The sequence below is a fragment of the Panthera tigris genome, chromosome A3, assembly GCF_018350195.1.
Source record: "Panthera tigris isolate Pti1 chromosome A3, P.tigris_Pti1_mat1.1, whole genome shotgun sequence".
NCBI lineage: Eukaryota > Metazoa > Chordata > Mammalia > Carnivora > Felidae > Panthera > Panthera tigris.
This window is the reverse complement of record NC_056662.1, coordinates 114,155,831-114,183,269: the sequence shown is the minus strand read 5'-3', so window position 1 is coordinate 114,183,269 and position 27,439 is coordinate 114,155,831. Positions and strand designations below refer to the sequence as shown.

Sequence of the window (27,439 nt, the reverse complement as noted above, 5' to 3'; positions counted from 1 at the left end):
TATATTTGTTTCATGTATACAAGATCATGAGTCAACAATTCTATACACTACTCACTGCTCGCCATGAAAAGTATAGTCACCTGAAAGGATGCTCAACATCACTGATCGTCAGGGAAACGCAAATCAAAAACCACAATGAGATACTACCTTATACCTGCCAGAATGGCTAGAATCAAAAAGACAAGAAATACCAGGTGTTGGTGAAGACGTGGAGAAAAAGAAACCCTCATGCACTACTGGTGGGAATGCAAATTGGTGCAGCCACTGTGGAAAACAGTCGGGAGTTTCCTCAAAAAACTAAAAATAGAAATACCATATGATCCAGTCATTGAACACATCATCTTTAACTGCTAACTCTGCCCCCTTCCAGACTCCTCTGACTGGTGGGCCAGCATCTCCAACCGTCTTATCTCCTGCAGTAGAGAATTTGAAGTCATCCCAGACTCAGCCTTACCTTCATTTCCTCTATTGCCTACCAAGGTCTGTCAGTTCTATGCCATTACAAGTCTCTTGCATACGACCTTTTCCCCATCCTAATTGCCGCTGTCTTGTAAATTTTTTAAAAGTTTCCAAACCAGTCTCTTGGCCTCCCGCCTCCTTTGCTCCTCCGGCCCCTCCCTGACCGCTGCCTGCATCAGCAGTCCAGCCGGGACCATTAGCCTGCTGGGTCTTGATCTGTGGCAAGGCAGTGTATGGGAGCCATCTGCCCCGGTGGGGAGGAGTGGTTTATCCCTGGCACTGCTTAGAGTGGAGCCAGTATAAAGCCGATGACGTCGATTTGGTTTTATTATGGTGTTTAAATTCCGTACAGACACGTACTGAATTTTGCCCACACGTGGCCAAGTGTTCCCACCCCCATCCTCCTCAGTGTGACACTGGAAATAATACGTTCCGCATCACAGCTGCTGTGCAAGTTTAATGCTACACGCTCGCTAAGAACTTAGCCCAGGCCCCCGCACACGGTAAGCACCTAGTTAACAAGTAAGAGTAACAGCAGTGCTATGGTTCCTCATCCCCTACATGATCTCTGCTCTGGCAAGCTGAGCCTTCTGTCCTGGCCTGGGTCACTCCCTTCCACCTTCCTGATCCCTAGACTCTCCCCTTTACCCGGTGTGGGATGTCTTCCCTGCTTCTCTGATTCATCACTTGAGATCCGGCACATAGTCATGCCTTCCGGGAAGCCTTCCTCAGGTTATACAGACAAAAAGATTGTCCCTGCGCACCCTCTGCTCTTGCCTCCTCACGGAGCTCCCGGAAGGGAGAGTCCGTGCTGGTCTTTGTGATTGACTTCGGATCCACAGTCACCAGAACTGTGTCTTCCCCCATAACACCGGCTCCACGCTTGGGGGCAGTTTTGCTCCTTTTGTTTTGTGTTATTGGAATGAATGAATGAATGAATGAATGGGAATGGTTTTGACTTCACCCTAGATCCAGCAAAAAGTTTGGGTAGTGGCAGTTCTGGTCATTTTTGTGTAACCTGATATTGGCCTCTTTTGTTTCCATGCCCCAAGGAAAATGTTCCCAAATACTAGAGTACCTGCCGGTCTTCCTAAGGAATCGGCTTCTTGCAACTAAAGCAAGGGCTGTTTAAAAGCTGGGAGAGGCTGGAGCGGGCCAGCTCTGTCTTCGCAGCTGTCCCGGAGAGGGCGCTGTTGCCAAATCAAACCTCCAGAGGCCCGGACTGAAATGCCAGAGCGTTCCCACAGAACTCCGCATCCCTCCCTTCCCAGGCTGCGGTCGCCGGTCCCCAGCGGAGCGCCTGCCCACACACATGGCGGCGCCCTGCTCAGCTTCTCGGCACCGAGGCCGACGGGCCGGGCTGGCCTTGCCAGTACTCGGGGACTTCCTCCGCGAGCCCGCTTCCTGCACGGCTGGCATTTAAACCGGCGCCTGGGGCTGCGGGCTGCGGCTGCGGATGCTGAGCTGTCCCCGGGCGGGCCAGCGCTTCCTCCTCCTCCCCTGGGCCGGCCGGCCGCGCAGGAGCCGAGCCGAAGCATCCTCTCGCTGCACCAGGGCCCGGGCAGGGGAGGTCCGCAAGCGGTGTGGGGGGGAGATCGGGGACCCGGCATCGCACCCCGGCATCTTGCAGTTTAATTGCAGGTTTGACTTTCATTTCCGAGATCGCAGCCCTTCTGCCCGGCGCAGATAATTTCTTCTCCACCCCCCCCCCCCGCCCCCCCCGCCCTGCTCCTGGGTCGCCGCTTGAAGCGGGAGCTGGGCTGGGCTCCAGGAGCTTGGGCAGGGCGCGCTCCCGTCGCCCCGGGGACCCCCGCGCCGCGCTCCCGGCCATGGTGCGGCCGAGCCCCGCGCTCGGGTGACACGGCGGCGCGGCTCGCAGCGGCTGGTGGGTCCTGCGGGGCCCCTTCTCCCAGGAGCCGAGGGCGCCCGACGCGGGGCTGAGCGCGGGGGGCGAGCGGCGGCCGCGATGTTCAGCTGGCTGGGTTCCGACGACCGCCGGAGGAAGGACCCCGAGGTCTTCCAGACGGTGAGCGAGGGGCTCAAGAAACTCTACAAGACCAAGCTGCTGCCCCTGGAAGAGCATTACCGCTTCCATGAGTTTCACTCGCCCGCCCTGGAGGATGCTGATTTCGACAACAAGCCTATGGTCCTGCTGGTGGGCCAGTACTCCACTGGGAAGACCACCTTCATCAGGTGAGCCGCCCCACGCCTAGGTCCTCCCGGTGACCCCTCCTGCCTGGGGAAAAACCGGAAGCCTTCCGCTGAGGGCGCTGAAGAAATTCTGGTGTTTGTGTGTCCAAAGCTTTACCCCCACGATTTCAGTGCTGCCCCCGCCCCTTCCCCTACCTAGTGCCTCCCTGCCCTTCACTCAAGAGGTCGGTTTGATGTGTTAGAAGTTCAGAGTCATCCCTATTCTCCCCATTTTATGGATGATGAACCTGAGGTCCAGGAGGCACAAGTGAGAAAGCTCCTGGTCACAAGAGCACCTTTTGCTGGTGGGGGAGTCTCACACCCTCACTTTTTAGGGACATGTCCTCGGTGGCGAGGACCACCTCCCTTGCCTTTTAGAGGGCTCAGCCACTCCCCTGGGGGCTTTGTAGTTGCCACTGATGAGGTGGGCTGGGGACTCTGGAGCCCTTGCTGGGTAGTGCCACTTGTCCTTTTTACCAGTTTCCTTCTCTGAGCAGACCTACATCTGTCTCTCAGAGACTGGACAGAAGCAGTGTCAGAAGCAGAATGCCTTTTTCTTTTCCCTTGTTTGATCATAATGGCTTAGTAATAACATTAAAGTCTTTTAGAGGTGGAAGGGACACTGGTGATCGTCTCAGCCAGCCCCTTGACTCGGCAGGTGAAATGACCGAGGCCGAGGGCTTAATGACGGTCCCATGCTGTGTTAACTGGGTAGGAGGCCCACCTGGAAGGCTGGTCCTAGATGCATGGGAGGACGCGCTTGGCTAAATGCCTGTGGCTTTGATGGTGAGTCATCTATTCCCTTGAGTTACAGAATCCTAGGGCCGGAGGGATCCTCGGGGAGTCAGCTTGTCCACCCTGCATTCAGAGAGCTCTGTGCATTGCTCACCGGAGTAATGACAGTCTTCCCCATCTTTACAGGATAGGCTCCTCCCCAGTCCTCAGTCCACACAATTCTCAAGGCCAGGAGGTTTTCTTTGGCCTCATTTACAGCCATTGCCAAACTGCTGCAGGTGCTCCTTGGCCCTCTGTGTTGAGTCAGAGCCCTCTAGCGAGGCAGTGGGTGCAGTGGCCTCCCCAAATCAGTGGTGCTCATCTCCTGCAGGTTTCAAAGCAGGGGTCCTGTTTCTATTCAAATCAAATCTTACTATAGTTGGGCCACCTGCAACATGCAAAGCACTGTGCTTTGTTTGGCAAGGAGAGCAGAAAAGTTAACAGTCAGCTTCCTAATTTTCTAGCTACCAATTTTCCCTAACAACGAAGCTTATACACAAGCCTGGGAGCAGGGCTTGCCCCGTGCTAACATGTCCTGTCGGAACAGAACACCAGATTGGGCTTGCCTTTCTTTGTAGGGTGGACAGCCTTGGGCTCCGCGGCTTTGAGGGGCTGAGTGATTTCTAAAGAAGTACGGGAGGTAGGGGGTGGGCAGCTACTGGCTTTTGGGTAGCTGACATTGTTAGAGCCCGAGGGCTCTTCGCAATGAATCTAATCCATTGCTTTCTCAACTTTTTAAAAGGTCAGTAGATCCTTTGAAATTCTGACAAAAGCTTTGGCCCTGTCTGTAGAAAAATGCACATACAAAAATTTACATGTAATCTCAGGGCAAGAACCCTGATCTGATCCATTTCCCTTAGTTGCTGCCAAAGGCACTTCAGAGCTACCTAGGTTCTGTACAAAGGTTTCCTTTGTAGCCCGGTCCTCCCATTTACAGATGACTCCTGCCCTTGCACAGCCCTCCTTGGCCCTCTGGACACGCCTCGGTTATAACTCTTAGTACGTTATTATTATCTAGAGCTTCTCCTTCGGTAGCACCAGAACTTGCTATTGTGCCTTCGCTCCCTGAGGCCTTGCCTGGGGTCTCAGCTATGGGAGGCTCCCAGTAGAGGTTCACGGAGTGGGAGGGGAGAGTGAGGGGGAAAAGGCAAGTGTCCCTGGGGGCAGGATCCTGAAGCAGCCTACAGGTTTAAGTGACTCTTGACTGAGACACTGCCCTGGCTTTGCCTGAGTCATGCTGGCTGTTAACTGGGCCTAAGAGAGGGGCAGAGTCGAGTTGCCCAAGGATTATTCCTTATCTAAGAGAGACAGGAAGGCTGGAGGGGGGTGGGGGGAGGCAGTTCCCTCGTTTTCTTATCCCCCAAGTACAAAAGTTCTCCCTCCTGGATCCTGTAGTAAATGAATTTAGCTCCTGCAGTCAAAGCCACCCGCCTTGAGGGCGAGCCCACCAGCAGAGTAGCAAGGCTTACAGCATAGGGAATCCCTCCAAAACCAAATTATATCTTTTCCTTCCTTTTCATTAAATCCACTGAACAGCTATTTTTCCCCCATTGGAAAATGGAGACAAGAATAAATTTGAGGAAGGAGAAAAAAAAAATCACCCATAATCCCATGACTCAGGAGAGACCATTTTAAATATCATATGTATATATCTATCCTTCTAGTATTTTTAGCTATTTTATAACACCGTTGAGCTCATGCCATAATGTAATTCTATATGCTAATTTATTTCACTTGGAGGAGCATTTTTTATGGAAATTCAAAAGTCTTTGTAAGCAATATTTTTAAGAGCCGCATGATATTTCACTATATGTATATGCAAATTATTCATTAGCCTGTCCGCTCCTTTTGCATGTTTTAGGTTGTCTCTAATTTTTTGCTATTGTCGACTCGCTCTACACGTAATATTTTTCCACACGTTGCACTGTTTTCTCAGGGAGTCCCAGAAGTGAAATCACTAGGCCAAGGGTTGTGCAGTTTTGCTTTGTTTTTAATTTTTTTATGTTTAATTTTGGTGTTAAGAATCCTATTTCTGAGTTGCCTTCCAAGAGGGTAAGGTGAGACCACACCCCTTCCCCAGAGCAAAGAAGGCTCCACTTGGAGTAGCTAAGGCGGTGCTCCCTCCCTCTGCCTCTTGCCTGAAGCACCGTGATTCACAGGCTCCGGCCAGGCCTGGACCTGTGAGGGATGTTTCCCTCGGAAACAGACCTGCCTCTTCATTCCCTGGCCCTTGGCCTTTTGCCTCCTGAGCGTCCATCCACTTTCATTTATATGTACGTGCCACAGGGTCTATTTCTCATCTCAGGAAGAACGTGCAGAAAAGGACATTCTTCTAATAACTAATTAATGTGCTATGCTCTCTGCCTGAAATAACTTCCCTGGCCTAAGGCCCGGCAACCCCGACTCACAAAATAAACAATCAATTGGCCTAGCGGCTGCTCCCTCCACACAGGCTGCCTCTTTCGATACAGTAGCCCTGTGTCCCTCTGGCTCTGGCAGCCTTCCTCTTGCTTCTGCTGATCCCCTCCCTTCGCTCTTCCTCTGACTGGCCCTGGCAGCCTCCAACCCTTGCTCCCTTGCACACTTGGCGCCCCCAGTCCCGGAGCTGCATCTGGGGCCGCCCCGGGGGCTGAGGAAGACCCCGGTGCTCTGGTGGGCTAGAAGGGAGGCCTGGCTGGGCGGCCGCGGAGCTGAAGGAGAGGACTATGGGATCAAGTGTGGGGCCTGAGGCTGGCAGAGCTAAGCTGCCTGGGTCTGCACAGGGAGGTCTGGGCTGGTCCTGAGGATCCCGCGGCCCTTCTACAACGAGACTCAGACTCTGAAGTATGAGCGCGTGGTGGGGCTGCAGGGGTGAGGTGGGGGGCTACTCAGTGGGCGCTTTGGACTCCCCCACTTCTTCAGGGGGCTCTCTGCATCCTTCCACAAAGGTGACTCAGCATCTGGCTGTGTTGCACCATCTCTCCTCACAGCCCTGGCATCCCCCCTGCCCAGGCCTCATCCCCAGCTTTATAGCATCACCACCACGAGAAAGATGATCCTCCAGAAAGCCAAACGGCTAGAGACAGGGGCCACCATTCCACGTAGACCCAGTGACCTCTGCAAGGTCTATCCTACCAGCCACAGTGCCTGCCACACCTCACTCCTATCCTCCCGCTGAGGTCAGGGGACATCTTTTCCCATCAGGGCTCTGGTCTGCTGGTCCCTCAGTGGGGCAGAGTGGAAATCTGCCCACCTCTTATAAGGCCTGAGTGTTACTCAAGGGAGTAGACAGCCCTAGGCCACCTGCCTCAGGTCTGGCTTAAGATCTGCCTTGAAAGTCAGGTGTCTGGAGGTCATCAAGAGAAGCTTTCACCGGCAGGAGGGGACCTCTGGAGAAAGGCCTCCATCCATTCCCATTGACAATGGAGTGAGGCCATGGAAAGAGCAGAGTCCGGCTCAGCAGAATCCAGGCTCCAATAGTCCTAGCTAAGAGGCCTTGTCAGGAAGGCCTAACCTGTCCAAACCTCAGTCTCCTCACCTCTAACATGTGAATCGCAACGAACACCTCGTAGTACTACTCTCCAGTTAGGAAGGGAAAGAACCAATATTATGCCAGTTATGTTCCAAGCATTGTGCTTAGGGCTTTCTCATTTGCTCTCCCCTTTCAAGCTGATTCTATATGCAGAGGCCTAGAGACCGGCCCTCAGGAGGGTGGGGGAAGCCCTTTTGGAGGTGAGGATCTTGCCTCTACCTCCAAGGGCTGGAGGAGGGGTGGCAAGGGGATCCTGTGGGCAGTGCTGGATTAGTCGTGGACTGGGTGGGTCAGCCTGTGGCAGGGTGGACAGAGGCAAGGGGAGGCTAATGGGAGGCTCGAAAGCCCAGCCACGAGTCTCCTCTGTGCTGGGGCTGCTTTGTCCCATGGCAGAGGCTGCTGTGTGGCGGGGACAGGGGTGGCTGCTCCGTGGAGCACAGAGCCGACTCAGCCCTCAACACGGCCATCGAGGGTCAACCATCCACTACCTCACTTTGTGATTATGGGGTGCTTTCCGGTGTCCCTAAAACCTCCTGAGGCCAGTATTACCCAATAGGGCAAGTATTACTGTTTTGACCCCATTCAAAAGCTCAGACCCCGAGACTGAGACCAAAGATACAGATGTACAACACAGATACCTAGAACACAGAGCAGAAAGTGACATGTGCCTTTCGAGTCTAAAGGTCTGTAAAGTAAGAGCTGCAGCCTGAGGTCTGGCCCCCGCTGTTGCAGACATGGATAGTCCAGAGGCAGACCGGGTTAAGATTCTTGGCCCCATGCCTTTACCCTGGGGGCTTAGGTCACCAGTAAAGCAGGCCACATGCTTAGATTGCCAGCCAAGCAGGACACAAACAAATGAGGAAAGTGTTAGAAAATAATTTGCTTTAAAAAAAACATGAAGAAAACTCATCCTCCTGGGAAAAATCAGAATTTCCTGGGACTTCCTTACACCTATATTGTGGTTTAGTATTTATTCTTTTTGCATGGGATGGCTGGGGGGAGGAGGGCTACCCAAATCTTTTCAGCTCTTAGGGCCTCTCAGTAGTGTTCTTTGGCCCCAAAGTTGAGCAACCTCTACCTCAATTTGCTCAACTGTGGAACTGAAATAATGCTGCCATCCCATAGTGCGTCTGGGACCAATTAAGTGGAGTCATTTGGGTAAAGGTCCCAGAACAATACCTACCCCACAGCGGGTACCCCGCCAGCCTGGCCCTCTTGATTCTTGTGTGTCCCCATCTCAGCCATTCCCACCCAGGCTTGAATTCACTTTTCTTTTCTTACACTACTGTGGGAACGTTTTTTGCCTGGCAACAGAGGCGATCTGTATCACTCCCCATAGAGAAGCAGTGATGAGCTCTCTCAATAGGTTTTCCTTTCTGGACACAGTGGTGGCTTTGTTAAGGGGGCGCTCGCTGCTGCAAGCCATACGCAGATGTCCCTGAGAATTTACCAAGCCCTGGGTTCTCTGCCTGGCCCGACTGTGTCCCTGGACTTGCTGGTGGCTTCATGGGATTCTGTGTTTCTCCAGACCCGTGTGTGGTCAGCAAATTGGAGGTCATGTGGGTTTAGCCGAGACGCCAGGACAGCGGGCCCAGCCTCCAGGCCCTCGCTTGGCTGCCTGAGGCTGCGGCTCTGGAACATCCTGGAAAGTGGCCTCTGTGATGCTGGGAAGCGTCACCCTTTGTTCATCTGCTGGTACACCACGTCTCTCTCGGGGCTGGAATCTGAGGTGCCTGTGTCAGGAAGATACTTCATCACTGCATTTGGCCCTCTTCAGGCTGGGCATTCTTGAGGCTGCCTCAGAAATGTTTCTTTCCATCTGTCTCTATTTCGGCTGTCCCTGAGGCCTTTGGTGACATCTGGCACCCTCCTCCAGCCTCAGAATTCACACTTGCCATACTCCCTGCGGGACCCAGGCCCACACAGGTGTCCCCTTCCCAGCACAGGCAAGAATGGGTGGGGTTTCCCGGGCACAGCCTTGACTCTCATGAAGCAGCTTCAGGTTCCGAGAATGGCCTTGTAGAGCCAGTGGCCCTGGCCCTGCTCTGGTCCCCGATAGCAGCCACTTCTGTGTGCCACATCCCACTCATGGAGACTGGGTGGTGAACCCCAGCGGTGGGTGTTCAGGAGAAGAGTACGTTCCTGGGTTTATGAGCACCAAAGCCTGGCCCCTGGCCAGCCTCCTGCCAGATCATTCCCCCTTGGGGTCCTCTTGTTCCACGCCTCCTTCTGGTCCCCTAGGGGGGCTCAGCCCTTTTGCACTTCCTGGTCGAGGGACCTTAGGCAGGAACAGAAACAGTGAATGTAGTGGTTAGGAGCATGAATTCTTAAGCCCACGTGCCAGGTTCAAATCCTGGCTCTGCTGTTTACTGACTGCATATCCTGGGGCACATTGTGTGACCATGTCTCCTCCTTTTTTACAATGAGTGGTAATCTTGGTGCCAGGTGCTTGTTTAAGTGCTTGGCGTCTGTATCTAATGCAACACTATGAGGTAGGCTTTCTTATTAGGCCCATTTGATGGTAAGGACCATGGTGCTCACATCAGAGATGGGAAGATGAAGTGGGATAAGGCACGGAAAGTCTAGAACATCTCCTAGCATATGGCAGGTGCTTCATAAACCAGAACTATAATCTCTCAGGTTATGGAGCGAGGTAATGAGGTTCGCAGAGGGCAAGTACCTTCTGAAGGGCATGTCCCTCACAGTTAGAGAGACTCGGTCGCTGGCCCTGGGCTGCTAAGATGCCTTACCTCTCCTCTGAGGCCCCGAAGAAGGTGTGTTTGAGAAAGCCAGATGCACTGTCCAAGTGTGCAGCTGCTGTCATTTATTGTTAGCACAACCCAGGAGCCAGCTTTCAAAATGGTCCTCTGACGGGAGGGAATCCTGCCTTCACACTTGGATTATTGGGAGGGAGATGAGAGGCTTCCCAAGGCGGCGGAAAACCCTCCAGAGCGGGCGGGGGTGGCCTCCTGGGCAGCAGCTCGTTGCTGGCTCCTTGGGGAGGGAGCCCGTAGCAACCCGGCTCGAACCGCCCTGTGCCTCAGAGTAAAGGAGTAGCTCAGAACACTTCCCGAAGGCACAAGGAGGATGTCGACGAGCCAGAGGAAACCCTCGGCTACCAGCCTGCTGGGCAGAGCAGGACCCATGCCCCAGGCCCGTTCTGGGGAGGTGTAAGGTGGGCAGAGAGCTCAGGCCCTAGAGTCATGGCATCCGGTCCCAGCTCTGCCCCAAACTGTGGGGCCTTGATCAGCTTGCTGTCAGGGCGGAAGACGGCCGGAGAGCAAAGCATTTGGTGTTAGACTGATAGGGGTTTGGATTCCAGCTGTACTACTGGCTGTTTAACTTGGAGAAAGCCACATAACCCTACGAAGCTTCGGCTTCCTCAGTACCTGTCCATAGGGCCACCGTGAAGCCTGTCGAAGATGATGTCCTCCAAATGATGAGCGTAGTATCTGGCAGGTGGAAATGCTATCGAGTGCCGGTGTCAGTGGTTTTATCAGTGAAATGGGAAGGTTTGTCTAGAGCAGGATGTCCCCCCCGGGCTGCACATTAGAATCCTCAAGGGAGTTCCTAGAACAGTCCGGTGGCCCGGGCCCCACCCCTGAGCCGGGGGGGACAGGACCTCCGGTCTGGGGCCTGGGCACCACTGGCTACAGCTACACAGTAGCTCAAACGCACCGCCGGGGCTGAGGACCCGTGTTCCTTCTCTTCATTCTCTGGCTCGCTGTGTGCCTTTGCTCTTGACTTCTAAAAGGGGCTGTGGAGAGGGGCGGTGGCCTTGGGTTCTCACTGCTTAGGCCTGAAGAAGAGCAAAGAGATGTACGTACAGGCCACAGCCTCATAGTGACGCTAGACAGTGGGACCAGCGCTCGTAGACGGCACGGAGATGGGCCTGGCGCAGTGTCCCTTCACACTGGTGATGTAGGAGCTGTCTTTATGTCTCATATTAAATGGCTGGCATATGGACCTACGGAAAGCCTGCACGGTCTGGATGGTCTCTTTCCTACCTAGCCTCACTGCCGGGATCTTAGCTGGCTGCATCCACCTGTAAAATCCACTGCGCCCCCTGCAGGAATCCGTGTCAACCCACACCTTGTTTCTGAGCCAAATCTTGCATCTCCTCGCCCTCCAACTACTGATTCCGAGAGGATAAGAGGTAAAGACCAGGGGGACAGATTAGATATTTTAAGTGCAGCTAAAATCCCACTTCCTCCACGAGAGGTCTTTGGATTCTCCGTCCGTGAAAACGCGTCCCTACTGTGGAATGTTGTCGCGGTCCCTCTGCCCCTCTGCCACGACTCACGTCCTCACCTGCCTGTGGCAGACGTGCAGCTTGAACAGAGTCCCTGCCTTACGACCGTGCATCTTTCTGCCAGGTACCTACTGGAACAGGATTTCCCAGGCATGCGGATTGGGCCCGAGCCGACCACCGACTCCTTCATTGCCGTGATGCACGGACAGGTGGAGGGGATCATCCCTGGGAATGCCCTGGTGGTGGACCCTAAGAAACCTTTCAGGAAGCTGAACGCTTTTGGCAATGCCTTCTTGAACAGGTGAGTGCTCAGGGAGCACGTGTCCTGGGTGTTCTCTATTTTTCTTCCTGGAGTATGGGAAGGAAGAGGAGGGGTTTGGGAGGCTCGGTGCCTTTTCCATACCCAGTGTCTCTTGGTTGTTCCTTTCTTGCTGGGAGTGTAACTGAGTCGGTCACTACAAATTAGGGATATAGGGCTAATTCCTGATCATGGAACAGGGAAGGGTACCAGAGTTAGATCACCTCCCCGCTAATCTAAACCTCCCTCCAATGAAAGTGGAGAGGGCTATTCTGGGTAGTTCCCAGCTTTTGTCTATATAGCTGACCCTTGACCACACAGGTTTGAACTGCGTGGGTCCATTTATATGAGAATTTTCCACCGAGCAGGGTGGGGGAAATGACGCGCCTAACACCCTCATTGTTCCAGGGTCAACTGTACTAGGGAAGGGGTTTGCATCCAACTGGAAGGAGGTAGAGGAAGGTTCCTCTCTATTCCTGGACGTTGTTCTTACTGGGTGGAAGGAACCGTGGGCTGATGGTGGAAGTCCTGACTTTGAGCACTGCCTCTTTACTAAACTCACTGCGAGACCTTGGACAGGTCACCTCCCCTCCCCTGGGACAAGGGTAAGCCTGCAGTCACCAGGGGTATTGTGTCAATGTGAGTGGCAAAAGCTGTAGGGAATGCTTGGCAGGCTGGCCCAACATTCCCGTTATTATTCTACGTAACCAGAATGCAGGCTGCCCCCCAATCACGCTTGTCATATAGAGCCACGCCACAGTCTCGCATGTGCATTGTACTTAAACAATTTGAACTACTTTCTTTAATAGGAGGTATTTAGAGTAAAGGCAGAGATGATGGGCTTTGACATCAGATAATCTGGGCCCAAATCCTATCAAAACGGCACCATGGATCTTAGACAAATTACCTAATTTCTCTATGCCTCGCCTTTCCCGTCTGTAAAATAGGCTAAGAGTAATATGCTTCTCCCAGGCAAGAGGACTGACACGGCCTCTGGGGGAAAGTTGGCATTTGACATGGGTTGGTCAGTGATGAGTGAAATGGCCCTTTCCAGGGTCTGGGTGGGGAAAAAAGGACATCTCAGGCAGGAGAAAACTGGGGGAGAAACCCCAGTGAGCAGAGAAGAATGGAAGAATATGGCTCGCTGCAGGAGCCCTAGGAGCAGAAGACCGAGCACTGTGAGGTTTGCGCCTTCCTCCCGGAGCACTCAGGAGCTGAAAGGACGGGTGTTTAGACTGATGTTGGAGGGGGACCTGCCAGCCATGTCCATTGGAAGGACACGAGGGAAGAAGGAAGCCCCCTTCCAGGCGCCTCCAGTTCCCCGCAGCCACACCCATGGAGGCTGCACCACAGACGTCTGGCTCCCATCTCAGTGCTGCCCAGGGGTCGTGTTCCAAACATGCTCCAACCCCCGTAGCCTCCTTCTCCCTCAGCAGATGGCCTTGCCTCCTCTTCTAGAGAAAGTGGAAGCCAGGATCCATGGAGTGTTCCCCTGCCTCTGTCCCCGCCCCCTTCCACCGGTCTGCAGAGAGCTGCGTCCTCTCTTCCGCTCCTCGTCTACCTCCTCTCCCCCCCACAGGTGCTTCTGGGCCAGCTCCTCAGGGACCTCACCATCAGGGATTCCCTCTTTCCAACGACACCACCCTCTCCCCCCTCTCCCATGTAGAAATATCTCCTCTTGACAGCCCTGGAGCAGACCCTACCACCTTCAAGTTTCTTGACTAGACCTCCTCATTTCCTCCTTTCCCCCACCACCTGGGGAGCATGGCTTCCCCCATCACAGCTGCCCATGTGAAGGTCACCATGACCTCTCAGTGATGGTGAACAGCAGACACTTCCCACCATTACCTCACCCCGCCTCTCTTTGGTATGGGTCTCTCTCAGCCACTGTTCCCTCTCAGCTCCCTGGCCCTCCTGCGGCCTCCCTGTTGGCTCTGTCCCCTTTATCTCTGGCTTCTGTGACCCAGTGTCCCCCTCAGTGGGGCTCACCCTCAGCCCCCTGCCCTTCTCACTCCAGGAGCTCAGCTTGGGTGAAGGTTCAGTCACAGCCCTCGCCCCCAACCAGCCCCATGCACATGGCTACCTGGTCACCAAGTGACAGAAACCCAGCTCAGGCCAGCTTCAGCAAAATGTGGGGTTTCTTGTAGGATACTTGGGTGTGCCATAGAGCCTGAGGAGCCGTGGGCTTCGGTAGGGCAGGGGCCGTGCCATTTTCTCTTCCAGCCCATCATCTAGCCCAGCACCCGGCACTCCATACAGATGGCAAGCACTCCATACAGATCTGACGAACTGAACCGGATTTGCTGACAACCGTCGTATCTGACTGAGTCACTCTGTTGCATAAAATGTTCCTCAGTATAAATGGGTTTCTGTTGCCCTCAGTATAAAACTCAGACCTCTCAAGGCCCCCGTGATGTGAACCCTGCCTCCCTGTTCGGCCCTACTCTGGCCACTCTGGCCTCCTTTGTGAAGCCCTCCCTAATGCCCCCGTCCGCGTGTTCCAGCCTCCTCACCTACCCTGCCTCTCTGCCATCTCGCTGGGCAGCAGAGGCCCGCTGAACCTGAGATAGTAAGACCCCTTTTTGGCTTCCGCCAAAAACGGCGTGTAAGAGAGGGGCCTTGAAGAAGGGCCTACGTTAGGTTTACCAGTTGGTGTTCTGAGACTTCAGGATGTAGCCCTAGAAATATTTCCTTTCACAAGGCTTGACTACTATCTCGATAGCGGTGCATTTGGAAGCCCAAATAAATGTTCCCGGGTGGTGGGACTCCTTCATCAAGGCCAGCTCCCATGCCGCGTCCTCCAAGAAGCTGTCCCTGGAAGCCATCTCTGCACCTTGGATTTCCCGAGCCCTTTACCTGACCCCCCTCGACATGCTGGTCCCATCCCACCTCATATTGTGGTGGCCCATGCACGTGCCTCCTCTCCCCACCAGACTGTGTGCTGTGGGGGCAGAAACTGAGGTTTGGACATCCTAGTGTCCCTGATAACAGGGCTGCACGAATTCAGGACCACGGCTGCCTCAGGATCAGCCAGGGAGCTTCCTCAAAGTGCAGGTCCCAGGCCTGGTGCTAAGGCTGAGTCTGGATTGGAGCCTGGGGGTCGGCGTCAGAAGGCAGCCAGGCTTCTGGACGTCCGCCCCCCAGGGCTGGGAAGGCTGGCGTGCGTCTGCACGTGTGAGGGTGTGCGGGAGCCGGTGACAGGACAGTGCGGGTTTGCTTTCGCCCTGCGCAGGTTTGTGTGTGCCCAGCTGCCCAACCCGGTGCTGGAGAGCATCAGCGTCATCGACACCCCAGGGATCCTCTCCGGGGAGAAACAGAGGATCAGCCGAGGTAAGTGACGCACCTGCGAGGATGGACTCTGGTTCTGTGCTGTGTTCTTTCCGGTATGTTCTCTTGCTTCTGTACTATGAGCTAGACCCCGGGGCGCCTGGGTGGCTCAGTCAGTTAAGCCTCCGACTTCGGCTTAGGACGTGATCTCACAGTTCGTGGGTTCAAGCCCCGCATTGGGCTCTATGCTGACAGTTCAGAGCCTGGAACCTGCTTTAGATTCTGGGTCTCCCTCTCTCTGCCCCTCCCCTGCGTGCACTCTCTCTCAAAAATGAATAAACATTAAATATATATATACATATATATATGAGCTAGACCCCCAGGACCCTGTCCTACCTTGATAAGCTGACACCACCTGGTGTGCTGTGGGGACAGTCCTAGGCAGGGGCCAGGGGACAGTTTGGGTCCACTGTGGCTCAGGCGACAGCCGGCCTCTGTCTTCTCCTCTGTAAAAGGACACAGCAATTATCTGCCTTATTTACTTCATCGGGTTGATTCGTTCCCCAAGAGGCACTACCCCCAGGCCAGACCTGGTTTGCTTCTGAAGGTCCTGTCGTCCCTGGCCTGGGGAGATCTGCAGGGAAGGCATATGCCTGCAGAGAACTTCATCCAGTGACGTGGGGAGGCGAGCGTGCTCTGGGCCTAAGAGTGGGGAGCTGGTATGTAACAGCACTTTGAAAACTCCAGACAGATATGGGGTAACTGCTCACTAAGGGAGGTCCCCAGGCATGGCAGTTAGCGGATGGAACCTCGGTGCCCGACGGCCAGAGTGCTGAGCCTGCCTTGCTGCGTCCTAGCTGCGTGAGCTCGGGCAGGGTTCTTCAGTTACGCCTCTGTAAGATAGGGGGAAATTGTTCTCTCTACTTATAGGCTTGTTTGAGGATTAAAAGAAATAATATAGGTACAAAAAGCCCTCTGCCCGGCACGTAGCAAGTGCCCAGTAAACATGAATAAACATCATCATCATCATCATCACTGGTTTTTTTCTAGCTGTAAAATGCTAGACGATGCTGTACAAAACTAAAAGTCTGCCCCTGGAGCCCCACCCCAGCCTCTCCCACCACCTCCTGCTGTGTGCCCTGGGTAGCCCCCCTGCCCTTTCTGGGCTGTGTCTCTGGCGAGCCATGCCAAGCCACTCCCACCCCAGTACTGGAGCCAGGAGCTGGGCTGGAGCCAAGTCCGCACTCAGAAGTCAGCCTCCGGGAAGGGAAGTCTTGAGACTGGCAGAGAGGTTCTCTGGGCAGTGGCCTTAGGTGACTGTCTGCTTCCCTCCCGCATGTGCCTTGGCCCCTGTGCTCTGCAGCCCGCCAAGGTCTGTCCTGCAGCATGTCTGTGCCACCATGGTGGGGCCCAGAAAACCCCTCCTCCAAGGGCATGGCCTGTAGGCGCCGGCACCCACTTAGCCCCGGGCCCCCCAGGAGGAGAGCCCACTGCCTCGCTGGCAACAAGCCAGTGCCCCCAGGTCTGTACTAAGGGGGCCCAAGTGCCACTGGTGCTGGCCTGGGTACAGGCCCATAGTTTCAGAGCTGGGCCTCCCTGAGCATTCCTGCCAGCTGGCCCGGCTTCCTCTCTGCAGGGAGCAGGTCGCTCTCTGGGGTGGCAGGACCCAGCTCAGCCCTGGGCGTTGGGAGGGGGGGTGTCCCCCATGGCCGTGTGGGTGGGTACAGCCAGCCTGACAGAGGGTAGACAGGGAAGATGGCGGGAGAGGCCCTCAGGTCAGCAGCCTGCTCCAGGGCCTCTGGACCCCGGTCTGTCCTGCAGGAAAGACAGAGCCTGCTGTCAGGACCTCAGTCTGGAGTAGGTGGGAGCAGGGGTAGGTAGAGGCCCCAGCAAAAATGCCCTGCCCCTCCCTCCTGTTTCACTGAGGAGGTGACACCTGGGACGAGGGGCGAAGAAGAAAGGAGGGGCCTTGTGTGAACAAGCCATGTAATCAGTGGGACGTCAGTGGGGGAGCCTGGGCTCCGGGTGGTGCTGGGGCTAAGGCGGAGCTGGTTTGGAGACATAGAGCCCACGGCCCTGAGAAGACAGGCTCACCCACCCTCTCCTCTGGACCTTCATGAGCACTGCGGTGCTCGGGTCCAACCCTTGTGGAGGGGAGGCTCTGGTGGCTCTCCGTGTGGCTTCTATTTGTTTCCCTAAATACTCCCCTCCCTCCTTACCAGCACCCCCCCCTTCCCCCGCCCTGCCCCAGTTTCATCTGGGCCCATCCTGAGTTTAGGCCTAAAGGGGATTTACTGTTTCACACTAGCCGCCTGGGTGTCCTTAAGGAAGGCTCAGGAGAGCCATGACTTTTCAATCTGAACTACCTGGGGGCTGGGGAGCAGGGAGGTGGCACATAGACCTGTAAGGCAGTGCAGCCTGGCAGGTAGGCCCGGGGAGGACTTCAGCCTCTGGGATTTCCAAGGGCACTGGACTGGGAGGTCAAAGCCCCAGTTTTTAGAACCAGTATGGGTCTCAACAGGCCACATTTTTTCCCCTGAGCCTGTGTCCACTTCTGTAACAAGGGATAATGATACCTATCATAGGACCTTGTGAGGCCTACAGATGGTAATGGAAACCCAGACATCAGCTCTGGGCTGGATGACAGTGAGCTCCCTTCTCTCCCCTTTATCTGCCAGCCAGGGTTGTCCATTATACAGTAATGAGTAATCTGTATGAATGGCCTCCCTTATGAATGCAGTGCACAGCCTGTGCAGCTGTATATGGCAGCCTACTTCTAGGGACTCCTGCCTTCCTCAGCTCCTGTCCCATTCCATTTGTTCCCTGTTCTTGTATTTTCCTGCCTGCTTTCATCTTTGGACCTCAGTGGCTGCCCTCAGCAAATTGGGTGCTTGGTTTCCTTACCTGCCTTCCTGTCCCCTCCCACCCCACACTGACCTCTAGAAGTGATGGCCCACGAATGGCTACACAAGCCAGTCAGTCCTCTGCCTTCCCTGCAGCCTGTGATAAAAACCAGAGCTGGGAGCTGGGTACTGGCACTGTATCGCCAGCCCGGGCAGTGCTGCCCTCAGCGCTCCAAGGAGACCAGGAATGAAAGGGCATCAGATACCCTCAGGTGTCAGGAAAGTTTCCAGTATGCAGAACCTCTCTCATCCTTTCTCCGCCATAGAACCTGGCAGTTCCGGTTTATACCTACACACATATACACCCCCACGTCTACACGCACCCACCACTCCCTCCATATACACTATCCCCCCCCCCAGACACACACACACACACACACACACACACACACACCCGTGTGTGCACAGAACCAAATGTTCTGTGTGCGGCTTCTTGCCTGGGGCCCTCAGAGCTCTGGGTTTGGCCATACCACAGATCTGGTGTTTCTGTCCTTCCTCTAGCCAGCTCAGGACAGGACATGGCCCCATGGGTCGTGCCCTGTACAAGCTCACCCAGCTGAGAGGCGCGTAGAGCCTACAATCCAGCCCACGCTCCATTTACTGAGCTTCATGCCAGGCACAGTGCTGTGTCTCACCAGCCAAAAGCGGCACCATTATCAAATCTGCCCAGAGCCGCCTCTTGCCCGGTGGCCCCAGGGTGCCCCATTCTGGAAAGTGAGCTGCTCCCAAGGGCTCCCCAGGCCTCAGGCTTCACGGGAGGGAGCACCCAGCCTTGGGCCAGAGCTGGAAGAAGCGTGGCCCTTGTTCAGGGTATGGCCCCTGCGCCCAGGCCTCGGGTGGGTGTCTGAGGGGGAGAGAGGAAACAGGACGTCCGGGAATCTGAGCTCAGGAGGTCCTGGGCCAGCACTTGTCTCTGGATGAAGATGACCTGGGATGGGCAGCAGAGGAGGCAGTTCCTGGAAGTGACAGGATGTGCCCAGCCCCAGGCTCATTACTGGGAAGAAGCAAAATGCAGCAGAAGTGGGAGGGGCTCCGGAAGCCTGAGTGTCCTCACACTTGGGACCCTCATTTCCTGGCTACTTGTCAGCTAGAATCCCCACAGGCCCCACCCTAGAAAAGCACCCCCTTGGGCCTGGGGCTCACATTCCTCCCCGTGGATCCCTTCCTTTACGGGTGAGCTCAGCAGGGCCACAGCAGGGAAAAGCCTGGGCTATAAAGCTGCAACGCAGGCTGGTCTCCTTAGACCCAGTCTAGCGGCTTTGGAGTGGTTTATCATCACCTGCCCAGGAAGAGCTTGGGGAGTAGAATGGGGCTGGCTCTCATCTCCGGTCCCCCCAGGGACACCTTGGAGGGTCCAGGCTGGTCCTGGCAACCTCACGTCCCTGGCCTGTCCCTGGACCCTCACTGGAGTGGGGCCCCAGACTCCATGCTGTATCTATGCTCCTGTGTGGGCACCATGAGCCAGGGCAGAGCAGCAGAGTCCTGAGGCATGTCGCAAGGGCTTGCCGGCAGCCTTATGGTCATCAGAGGCCTGTGATGAGTCTCTCAGGCCACTTCTAAGGTTACTTCTCGGAGGCATGTAGTGTGGTGTTTGTTCCCCATTGGCATCTGAACTCTTCCCACGTTTTGAAAATTGATGCCCTTTTATTTCTCTTCTGCTAAAATGTCTTTAAATCTCAAAAGGGATTTTGGGAGGCAGGATAGGACCTTTTATGCACCCACCACAAGTGCCTGGTTTGAGGGCTCAGACCTCTGAGCTCCAGCCTCACACATGGCTATGCATAGGAAGAGAGTGTGGACCCGAGTCAAGGGTCTGGGGTCTAGTCCCGAGTTCGCCACAACCTGCCTGTGTGAGCTTGGCCAGCCCCTAACCTCTCTGTCCCCTCCCCTTCCTGTAAGATGTGTGTGCCCTGTGTAGCTCCTGGCATGTGGACAGTTATGAGGATCAAATGAGACGGTGTGGTTGAAAATACAAAGAAATGTGCTGCCTGTCAGCGTCCCTGCTTTGCTCTTCAGAATATGCGGGAAGCCGGTGGGTGATTAAGGAATTGCCTTGCTTATTGTGTTTGTCTCATTGATTTCCTCCTGCCTGGCATTACTTAGAAATGCTTTCTCTCCAGTCCTCTGGAGCCTGGAGGGTAGTGGGGAGAGCCCCAGGTCGCTGCAGGCTGCGAGGTCTCTGGGCCTGATGCCTGCAGACCAGATCTCCTGGAGCCAGACTTGCTGCACGTAATCCCAGGGTTTCCGAGAAGACCAGCTTTGCTGCTCAGTCTCTCGGGGCTTAAATCTCCCTCCACCTCCTAGTTCGTGTCTTATAAGCCCTTGAGCTGCTGCAGGTGCTCATGAGTCCCTGCTGGGGGTCTCAGAGCCATTCCCAAGACCAGGCAGGAAAGGGGACCTATCACCCCAGACATTAGAGCAGAGCCTCCAGACTGATCCGGGCCCTCCCTGTGCTCTTGAATCCTATTGCCGTGGCTCTATCACTGACCCCTCATTGGTCAGGTGTTATCATCCCCATTTAACAGCTGAGAAAACTGAGGTTCAGATTTGCTAAGGTCACACGGAAGATAAACGAGAGAGCTAGTCCCCTGCCTTTTGCTTAATGGGTCCATCTGTGCCTTTCAGATGCTCCCATTCCTGGATGTGCCTAAGAACTGTCCGCCCCCCACCCCCCATCCCAGAGACAATTACCTGTCCTGGAGGCTGCTAGGCTCTGAAGAGCTGGGAGCAGGAGGCTGAGCTTCTGAGGAAGCCTACGCCCTCATCACCTGGTCCTCGGGTCCTCGTGGCCAAACCTCGGGAGAAAGCGCCTGGCATTACGGACTTTGCAGTTTGATAGCACTCGTCACAGCATGCAGAATTTGCAAAAGTGGGAAGATGAATAGGAAGCCTCTGTGCTTATGAAATCCCAGAAAAGGTTTCCAGAAGCCTGTCCTCAAGCAAGAGCAGATTTCACACAGGCCCCCCAAGGTGTTTAAGACAGAGGCCCCCAGCCTCCTTTCTCCCTGTCTGGCAAGGACTTCCTCGTGTCTCCCCTTCATCCATCCTGCTCTCCACCCTCACCCCTCTGGTCTTAGAAGCAGGGAGAAGGGAAGCTCAGAGGTCTTCCTGTCCAGCTCCCCGCTTTGACAGGCAGAGAGACCGGGGACCAGCGACCGAAGGCTCTTTGCCCAAGAACACACAGCACCTTAATGGCTGAACAGAAACTAGAAGTAAGCTTGCCAGGCCAGTGCTACTCAGGCGACCCCTTCAGAGCACATCCTACCTCGAGAACACTGGGCTGACGGGAATGGGCAGGGGCCGTCATCTTCTGGCCACACTGAGCTACTACTGTCCCTCCCCACCCCGAAGTGGGGGCTGGTCAGCCTTGCCCTTACTTCCCCCCAAGCCTTTGCCGTGCTCCCCCCCCCACCCCTTGAATGGCTGGTGCCATCAGGGATTGGTGAGAGGTGGGAGAGGCGGGAGCCTCTTTTCTTTACAGCTTCTTCAGCCCCTTTGCTTTCCTGAGTCCATGGAGGGGTGACCAGAGGGCCTGATTGGGGGGGGGAGACATGACCCTGCTTCCACCCCTCCCTTGGGGGCCTTGCACACTCTCTGAGCCTCTGCTTCCTTGTCGACTAAGTGCTGGGCTCTAGCTGCCCAGCCGACTGGGAGTGGCCGCTCTGGGATTTGTTTACAAGGAGCTGCAGCATGCTCTCTGGGCTGCCCTGCCCGAGGCCTGCACGCCACAGCCACAGTTGGGAATGATCCCTGCTGCCCTCCCCAGCCACCAAGGGGGGCAGGCTTGCCGGTTCCAGGCTCCAGAGAGCAGGAGAGTGGGTGCAGCCTGCAGGCTTGCCTGGAGCAGGAATGCACAGGCCTCTTGGACTCTGTGGGAGCTACTAGGTGGGCCTGGGCCCTGGGGAGGGAAGGAGAAAGGGTGGAGAGGCAGGGAGGTGGCCACGTGCAAGACAGCTGCCCTCCGCATGTGTGGGGAGCCCAGGGCCCAGGTGGTGTGGTCCAGCCCTGGCCCCACCGTTTAGGGGCCGTTTGACTGTCACCTCATCTCTGAACCTGTTTCCTCCTCTGAAAAGCCGGGGTGAGTCTCCTCATCCTGCGTATCTCAAAGGATGCTGCGGGGGTGAAATGGGGCCATGAAGTGAACGTCTTGCCCGCCAGAGCAAGCGCTGAACTTGGGGTTGGAGAGCTGGGTTCTGTGCCCCAGCGGCTGCCTACCAGCAAGGTGGTCTTGGCTGAGTCACTGTGCCCCCGTATCTCCGTGGCACTGACCACACCCCTGCCTGGTTGCTGGGCAGAGCCCACCCCCGAAGCACTTTCTTGAGCCCTGTCGCTGAAAGAGCCTCTTTGCCTGAACGAGAAGACTAAATGGGAATAATGATGTTACTAATAACTATGTGCTGGGCTCGGAGTGTATTTAGTCCTTATAATTCCATTAGTCAGGTGCTATTAGTATGTCCATCTATGGGTGAGAGAACACTCAGGAACACTAACATGTTCAAGGCCAAAGAGTGGACGTGTGGGGGGGAGGGAGGGGCTGGAACCCAGGCATGACTCCCTAGACTCTGTGTCCGGTGCCTGGCTTCCTGTCCCCAGGCCCCTCCCTGTGCCACGGAGGCCCCCCCTCCTGACCGCCCCTCTGCCGCAGGGTACGACTTCGCGGCCGTCCTCGAGTGGTTTGCCGAGCGGGTGGACCGCATCATCCTGCTCTTTGACGCCCACAAGCTGGACATCTCTGACGAGTTCTCAGAGGTCATCAAGGCCCTCAAGAACCACGAGGACAAGATGCGCGTGGTGCTGAACAAGGCAGACCAGATCGAGACGCAGCAGCTGATGCGGGTGTACGGAGCCCTCATGTGGTCCCTGGGGAAGATTGTGAACACCCCGGAGGTGATCCGGGTCTACATCGGCTCCTTTTGGTCCCACCCCCTTCTCATCCCCGACAACCGGAAGCTCTTCGAGGCGGAGGAGCAGGACCTGTTCCGAGATATTCAGAGTCTGCCGCGAAATGCTGCCCTGCGCAAGCTCAACGACCTCATCAAGAGAGCCAGGCTGGCCAAGGTGAGGCTGTCCCCCGGAAGACGGGGAGGTTCGGGGTGGGTCGGTCAGGGGCTGCCGCCTGCAACCCTGAGCTATCGCCTGCTGGGGCGGGCCAGGGGGGTGGTCGGTGTCCTCTAGCTCCTGCATCATGGGCACCAGCTGAGCCCCCCCAGTAGCTTGGGGCAGGATAGTGTGGTGGTTCTGGTCACAGGCCCTGGCGTCAGGTGGCCAGATTGGAGTTTATGAAATGTGATCCCAACCTGGCAAGGTCCTTAGTCTCCCTGTGCCTCTTTCGATGTCTGTAAAATGAAGGGGTGGGAGGGTGAAGTAAGACAAGGAATGTAACAGCCCCCATCACAGTGCCTGGCATCGTCAGAGGTGCTCAGGAAACGTTAGCTGTTGCTGGCTTCCTCGTCCTCAACATCATCACCAGTAATTACCATCCCTAGAACTGCCTTGACCTTAACCTCCCCCCATAGTCTCACCTTTCCCACGTGATCTAGGAAAACAGCTCAGAGCTGCGAGCGATGAGAGAGCAAGGGGGTGAGATGGAAATGATTGCAGAGGTAGCAGCAGGAGGAGGGATTTATGGGAAGAGAGGGGGCCAGAGCCACCCTGGAGGGAAGAAATGGACCAAGGGTCTTGATCGGAAGATTTCTCTCTTCTCCTGGTTCTCAGGTTCATGCCTACATCATCAGCTCCCTGAAGAAGGAGATGCCGTCGGTATTCGGAAAGGATAATAAGAAGAAGGAGCTGGTGAACAACCTGGCTGAGATTTACGGCCGGATCGAGCGTGAGCACCAGATCTCACCTGGGGACTTTCCCAACCTGAAAAGGATGCAGGTAACTAGGGGTCTGGGGCTCCAGGACAAGGGACAGTCCGATTGCCCAGAATCAGAAGGCAAGGAGATGGCCCCAGGTCTGCCCTCCATGCTGGACCACCGCTGGCCCAGCAGGTGTCCTACCTGGGTCTGGGGAGAACACAGAGCCCCACTGCTCCCAGGGAGGCTGGGGTATCATGATGCTTGGGACCCGATACCTCCAGTTTAGACCTCCCCCAGTCACGGCCACCACAAGCTTGGAATCCCTGCCATGCCACGTGATATGGAATGTCACCTGACACAGGGTCTCCAGGCCCTCGAGTGCCTAAGTTTACCTCTGAGCTCCCACTTGGGAGCAGTTTGGGACACAAGCCATGAAGAAGCAGAAGTCTGCACTGAAGCCTGCTCTCTTTGGGGTACACCGTGGGTTCCTATCTTGGCCTAGCACCATCACACCTGGTTTCTCACGTTAGTCCCCAAAGCGGTCCTCTGAGGGAGGCATTCTTCTTCCTCCTTTTACAGAGGAGCCAACTGAGGTCTACAAAGCTAATTGACCTGTGTAATTAATGGCTGGCAGTTTTCTGAGTGTGCTGTTCACACAGGCTGCTGGTAGAAAAGCCAGAATCTATCCCCACAGTCCAAGTGAGAAGCCACCACACCAATGCTAACTGGATCCTCTCTGAGCCTCTGACTGTTCATCTGTAACCTCAGGCTCCGATGCACCCACCTTAGATGTACGCTATGAGCATCATCAGTGAGATAACATTTGCAAGGTACTTAGCCAGGGCCTGGCTCTTAAAACGCAGCCTCGAGTTAGGTAAGATGTCACCACTGAGGGAAGCTGAGTGGTGAACATGGGGACCTACTTCTCTGTACAATTTTTGCAGCATCTCATGGTTCTGTAATTATTTAAAAATATAAGCTTTCTCTGGGGCACCTGGGTGGATCAGTCAGTTGAGCGTCCGACTTCGGCTCAGGTGATCATCTCGTGGTCTGTGAGTTTGAGCCCCGAGTCGGGGTCTATGCTGACAGCTCAGAGCCTGGAGCCTGCTTCGGATTCTGTGTCCCCCTCTCTCTCTCTGCCCCTTCCCCATTCATGCTCTGTCTCTGTCTCAGAAATAAACATTAAAAAAATAAATAAAAGGTTTCTGAGAATTAGGAAATTTTTTTTAAGAATAGCAGCACATGTAGTTGTAATAATTGTTTTTGCTCTCGTTGCTGATTTTGATCTTTGGCTTGGGAACTCATTTCTCAGTTTAAGACTGGAGGTTCAGAACATCAGTACGGTCCCAAACAGGCATTTTTAGTTTCCTATGTGCTAAAAGGAAGAGAAAAAAATAGACATTCAAATAGTGCATGCATTCATGTATCCATTCATTCCTGGAACCACCTACCACGAGCCAGTTACTAATTTCAGAATTACTTTAACATAACTCAGGTTTGTCACTCAGCTGTGGCTTGGAATACTTCAACTTTCAGCTTCTCTTTCTGTTAAGAATGTAACGATCTGGGGGCCCCCCCGGGTGGCTCAGTTGGTTGAGCGTCCTACTCTTGATTTCGGCTCAGGCCATGATCCCAGAGTCGTGGGATTGAGCCCTGCATGGGGCTCCATGCTGGGGGCATGGAGCCTGCTTGAGATTGTCTCTCCCTCTGTCCCTCTCCCCTGCTCATGTGCGCGTGTGCACTCTCTCTCTCTAAAATAAAAAAATTAAAATTAGAAAAGAATGTTGTGCTCTAGAAGCAAACATTTAGGAAGACAGCATTTGAAAGGGACCACACGACCCCATTTTTAATGTGAGGAATCCTTTTGCCGCATACAGATTTCACCTTATCATCTGTTTGCCAATCACACGTTAGGATCTGTTGTCCGGTGCCCTGAACCAACCATGTAAATGGCCGTCCTGGTGGGCCATCGATGTGGGGTGATGGGAGCACCCACTGTGCCCCCTGGAAGATATTAGGTTGCCCGTTTGGGAGCCCACCAAACACACCTCGACGTGGACAGGCTGAGAGAGATGCCAGGGACCTTGGGCTAGTCTGCTTCTGCCCTGCACACCCCCACCGGCCCCCACCTGCCTCCTAGGCTTGGCCCTGCCTTAGAGGGGAGGTGAGAAACGCACAAGCTGACACTCGCTCTTAAAATGTCGCCATGGGTGTTTTCTGAATTTTTCTGCCGGGAACTCGATGTGCTTGTCCCTGAGATTTCTGTGCACTGGCCTCTGCCCAGTGTCCTGAGATTGTTGTGGTCAGAGCCAACGGCCGGAGCAGAAAGCTCTCACCTTGTCACTGAAAAGACCAAGGAGCAGCCGTGTGTTCTCGACTCAGACGCCTCAAAATCGCAGAGATGCGCCAAGTGGAACATATTTCTTCCACCATGTGGTGTGGGTGTCACGGGAAGGCAGGAAGGCGGGCTTTTACAGAATCTGCCCGCCTGTGTCTACTGTGTCAGAACCCTCAGGGGAGACGCGGGTATCTGAAAACTCTCCAGCTAATTCCGATGAGCAGCCTGAGAAAGAATCACTGGTTTGGAGATGAGCCTTGGCTTCTATTAGGATTTGTTTTCAGTTGCCTGTGCCTCCGTCTTTCCTTCCCTTAATGGGGATAGAATGTGATTCCCCTCCCTCAGAAAGGCCCCGGAAGAGCGAATGAGATCACGCAGTGAGGCATTTGCAGTGCTCCCCAGTATTACCACCATGGTTAGAGCACAGAGACACATACGCCTCGGTCTCAGAGGACAAAGCATTCAGGAACCATCCTTCAATAGCCAAAACTAGCTGAAAGAGAGATGTAATTGCTTTCCAGCGTATTAAAGGGAATCCAGATAAATGGATCAAACCAATATTTGTTCCATTTCCTTTTCTTCCCTAGACCCTGCGACTGTCCTCTCCTGAAAACTTCCACCAAGAGCCAATGTGCCTTTTTTTCTTCTCCTCTCTCATATCTTTCAATATTTCATTATTTTGCAATCAGCTTAGCTTCCAGGGCTGTGAACATTCCAGCATTAGCAGAAGGCAGCATCCCCAACAAGGGGAAATAGCTCCTTCCCTTGCCTCCTACGCTCACCTTCTTTTCTCTTCCTCTTCCCAGGACCAGCTGCAGGCCCAGGACTTTAGCAAATTCCAGCCACTGAAAAGCAAGCTGCTGGAGGTGGTGGATGATATGTTGGCCCACGACATCGCCCAGCTCATGGTGCTGGTGCGGCAGGAGGAGACACAGCGGCCTGTGCAGATGGTGAAGGGCGGGGCGTTCGAGGGCACCCTGCACGGCCCCTTCGGGCATGGCTATGGGGAGGGGGCTGGGGAGGGCATCGATGACGCTGAGTGGGTGGTGGCCAGGGACAAGCCCATGTACGACGAGATCTTCTACACCCTGTCACCGGTGGATGGCAAGATCACAGGGGCCAATGCCAAGAAGGAGATGGTGCGTTCCAAGCTGCCCAACAGCGTGCTGGGCAAGATCTGGAAGCTGGCTGACATTGACAAGGACGGCATGCTGGATGACGAGGAGTTTGCACTGGCCAACCACCTGATCAAGGTCAAGCTGGAGGGGCACGAGCTGCCCAACGAGCTGCCCGCCCACCTGCTGCCTCCATCCAAGAGGAAAGTTGCTGAGTGATGGACAGAGGAGGAGGTTCAGAGCAGGCAGGTGTTAGAGGGGACGGGGGAGAATGAGATGTGTGTGTGCGCGCGCGCGCGCGCGCGCGCACACACACACACACACACACACACACACACACACACACACACACAGATACACACACAGATCTTGAGAAGTACACTGCAGATGAGAGGGGACAGGGAGCCCCAGGCTTCCAGGCTGGTCTTTGGACACATCTCCAAGTTCTCAGCGTTGGTAGAAGCACAGGAGTGCTCCCAGGGCCCCAGGTTCAAGCCCAGGTCTCCATCCCTCTTTCCCTCCCATCTCCCA

At 55.0% G+C, this 27,439-nt stretch overlaps 1 protein-coding gene across 1 annotated transcript; it reads left to right on the top strand.

Annotated features, from left to right (window-relative positions):
• The first annotated feature begins 1,843 nt into the window (after positions 1-1,843).
• Positions 1,844-27,204, top strand: EHD3 (EH domain containing 3). Its single transcript, XM_007088841.3, has 6 exons — positions 1,844-2,652; positions 11,311-11,487; positions 14,717-14,814; positions 22,300-22,712; positions 23,370-23,534; positions 26,600-27,204. The coding sequence occupies exons 1-6, from the start codon at positions 2,426-2,428 to the stop codon at positions 27,125-27,127; spliced, it is 1,608 nt and encodes a 535-aa protein (XP_007088903.1). The 5' UTR covers positions 1,844-2,425; the 3' UTR covers positions 27,128-27,204.
• The last annotated feature ends 235 nt before the right edge of the window (positions 27,205-27,439 follow it).

Excerpts from the sequence above, each read along its gene's own strand:
- EHD3 (XM_007088841.3), top strand. The coding sequence starts at position 2,426 with ATGTTCAGCTGGCTGGGTTCCGACGACCGCCGGAGGAAGGACCCCGAG. Across the intron at positions 2,653-11,310 it reads GGGAAGACCACCTTCATCAG|GTACCTACTGGAACAGGATT; the intron begins GTGAGCCGCCCC and ends TCTTTCTGCCAG. Across the intron at positions 22,713-23,369 it reads AGAGAGCCAGGCTGGCCAAG|GTTCATGCCTACATCATCAG; the intron begins GTGAGGCTGTCC and ends CCTGGTTCTCAG.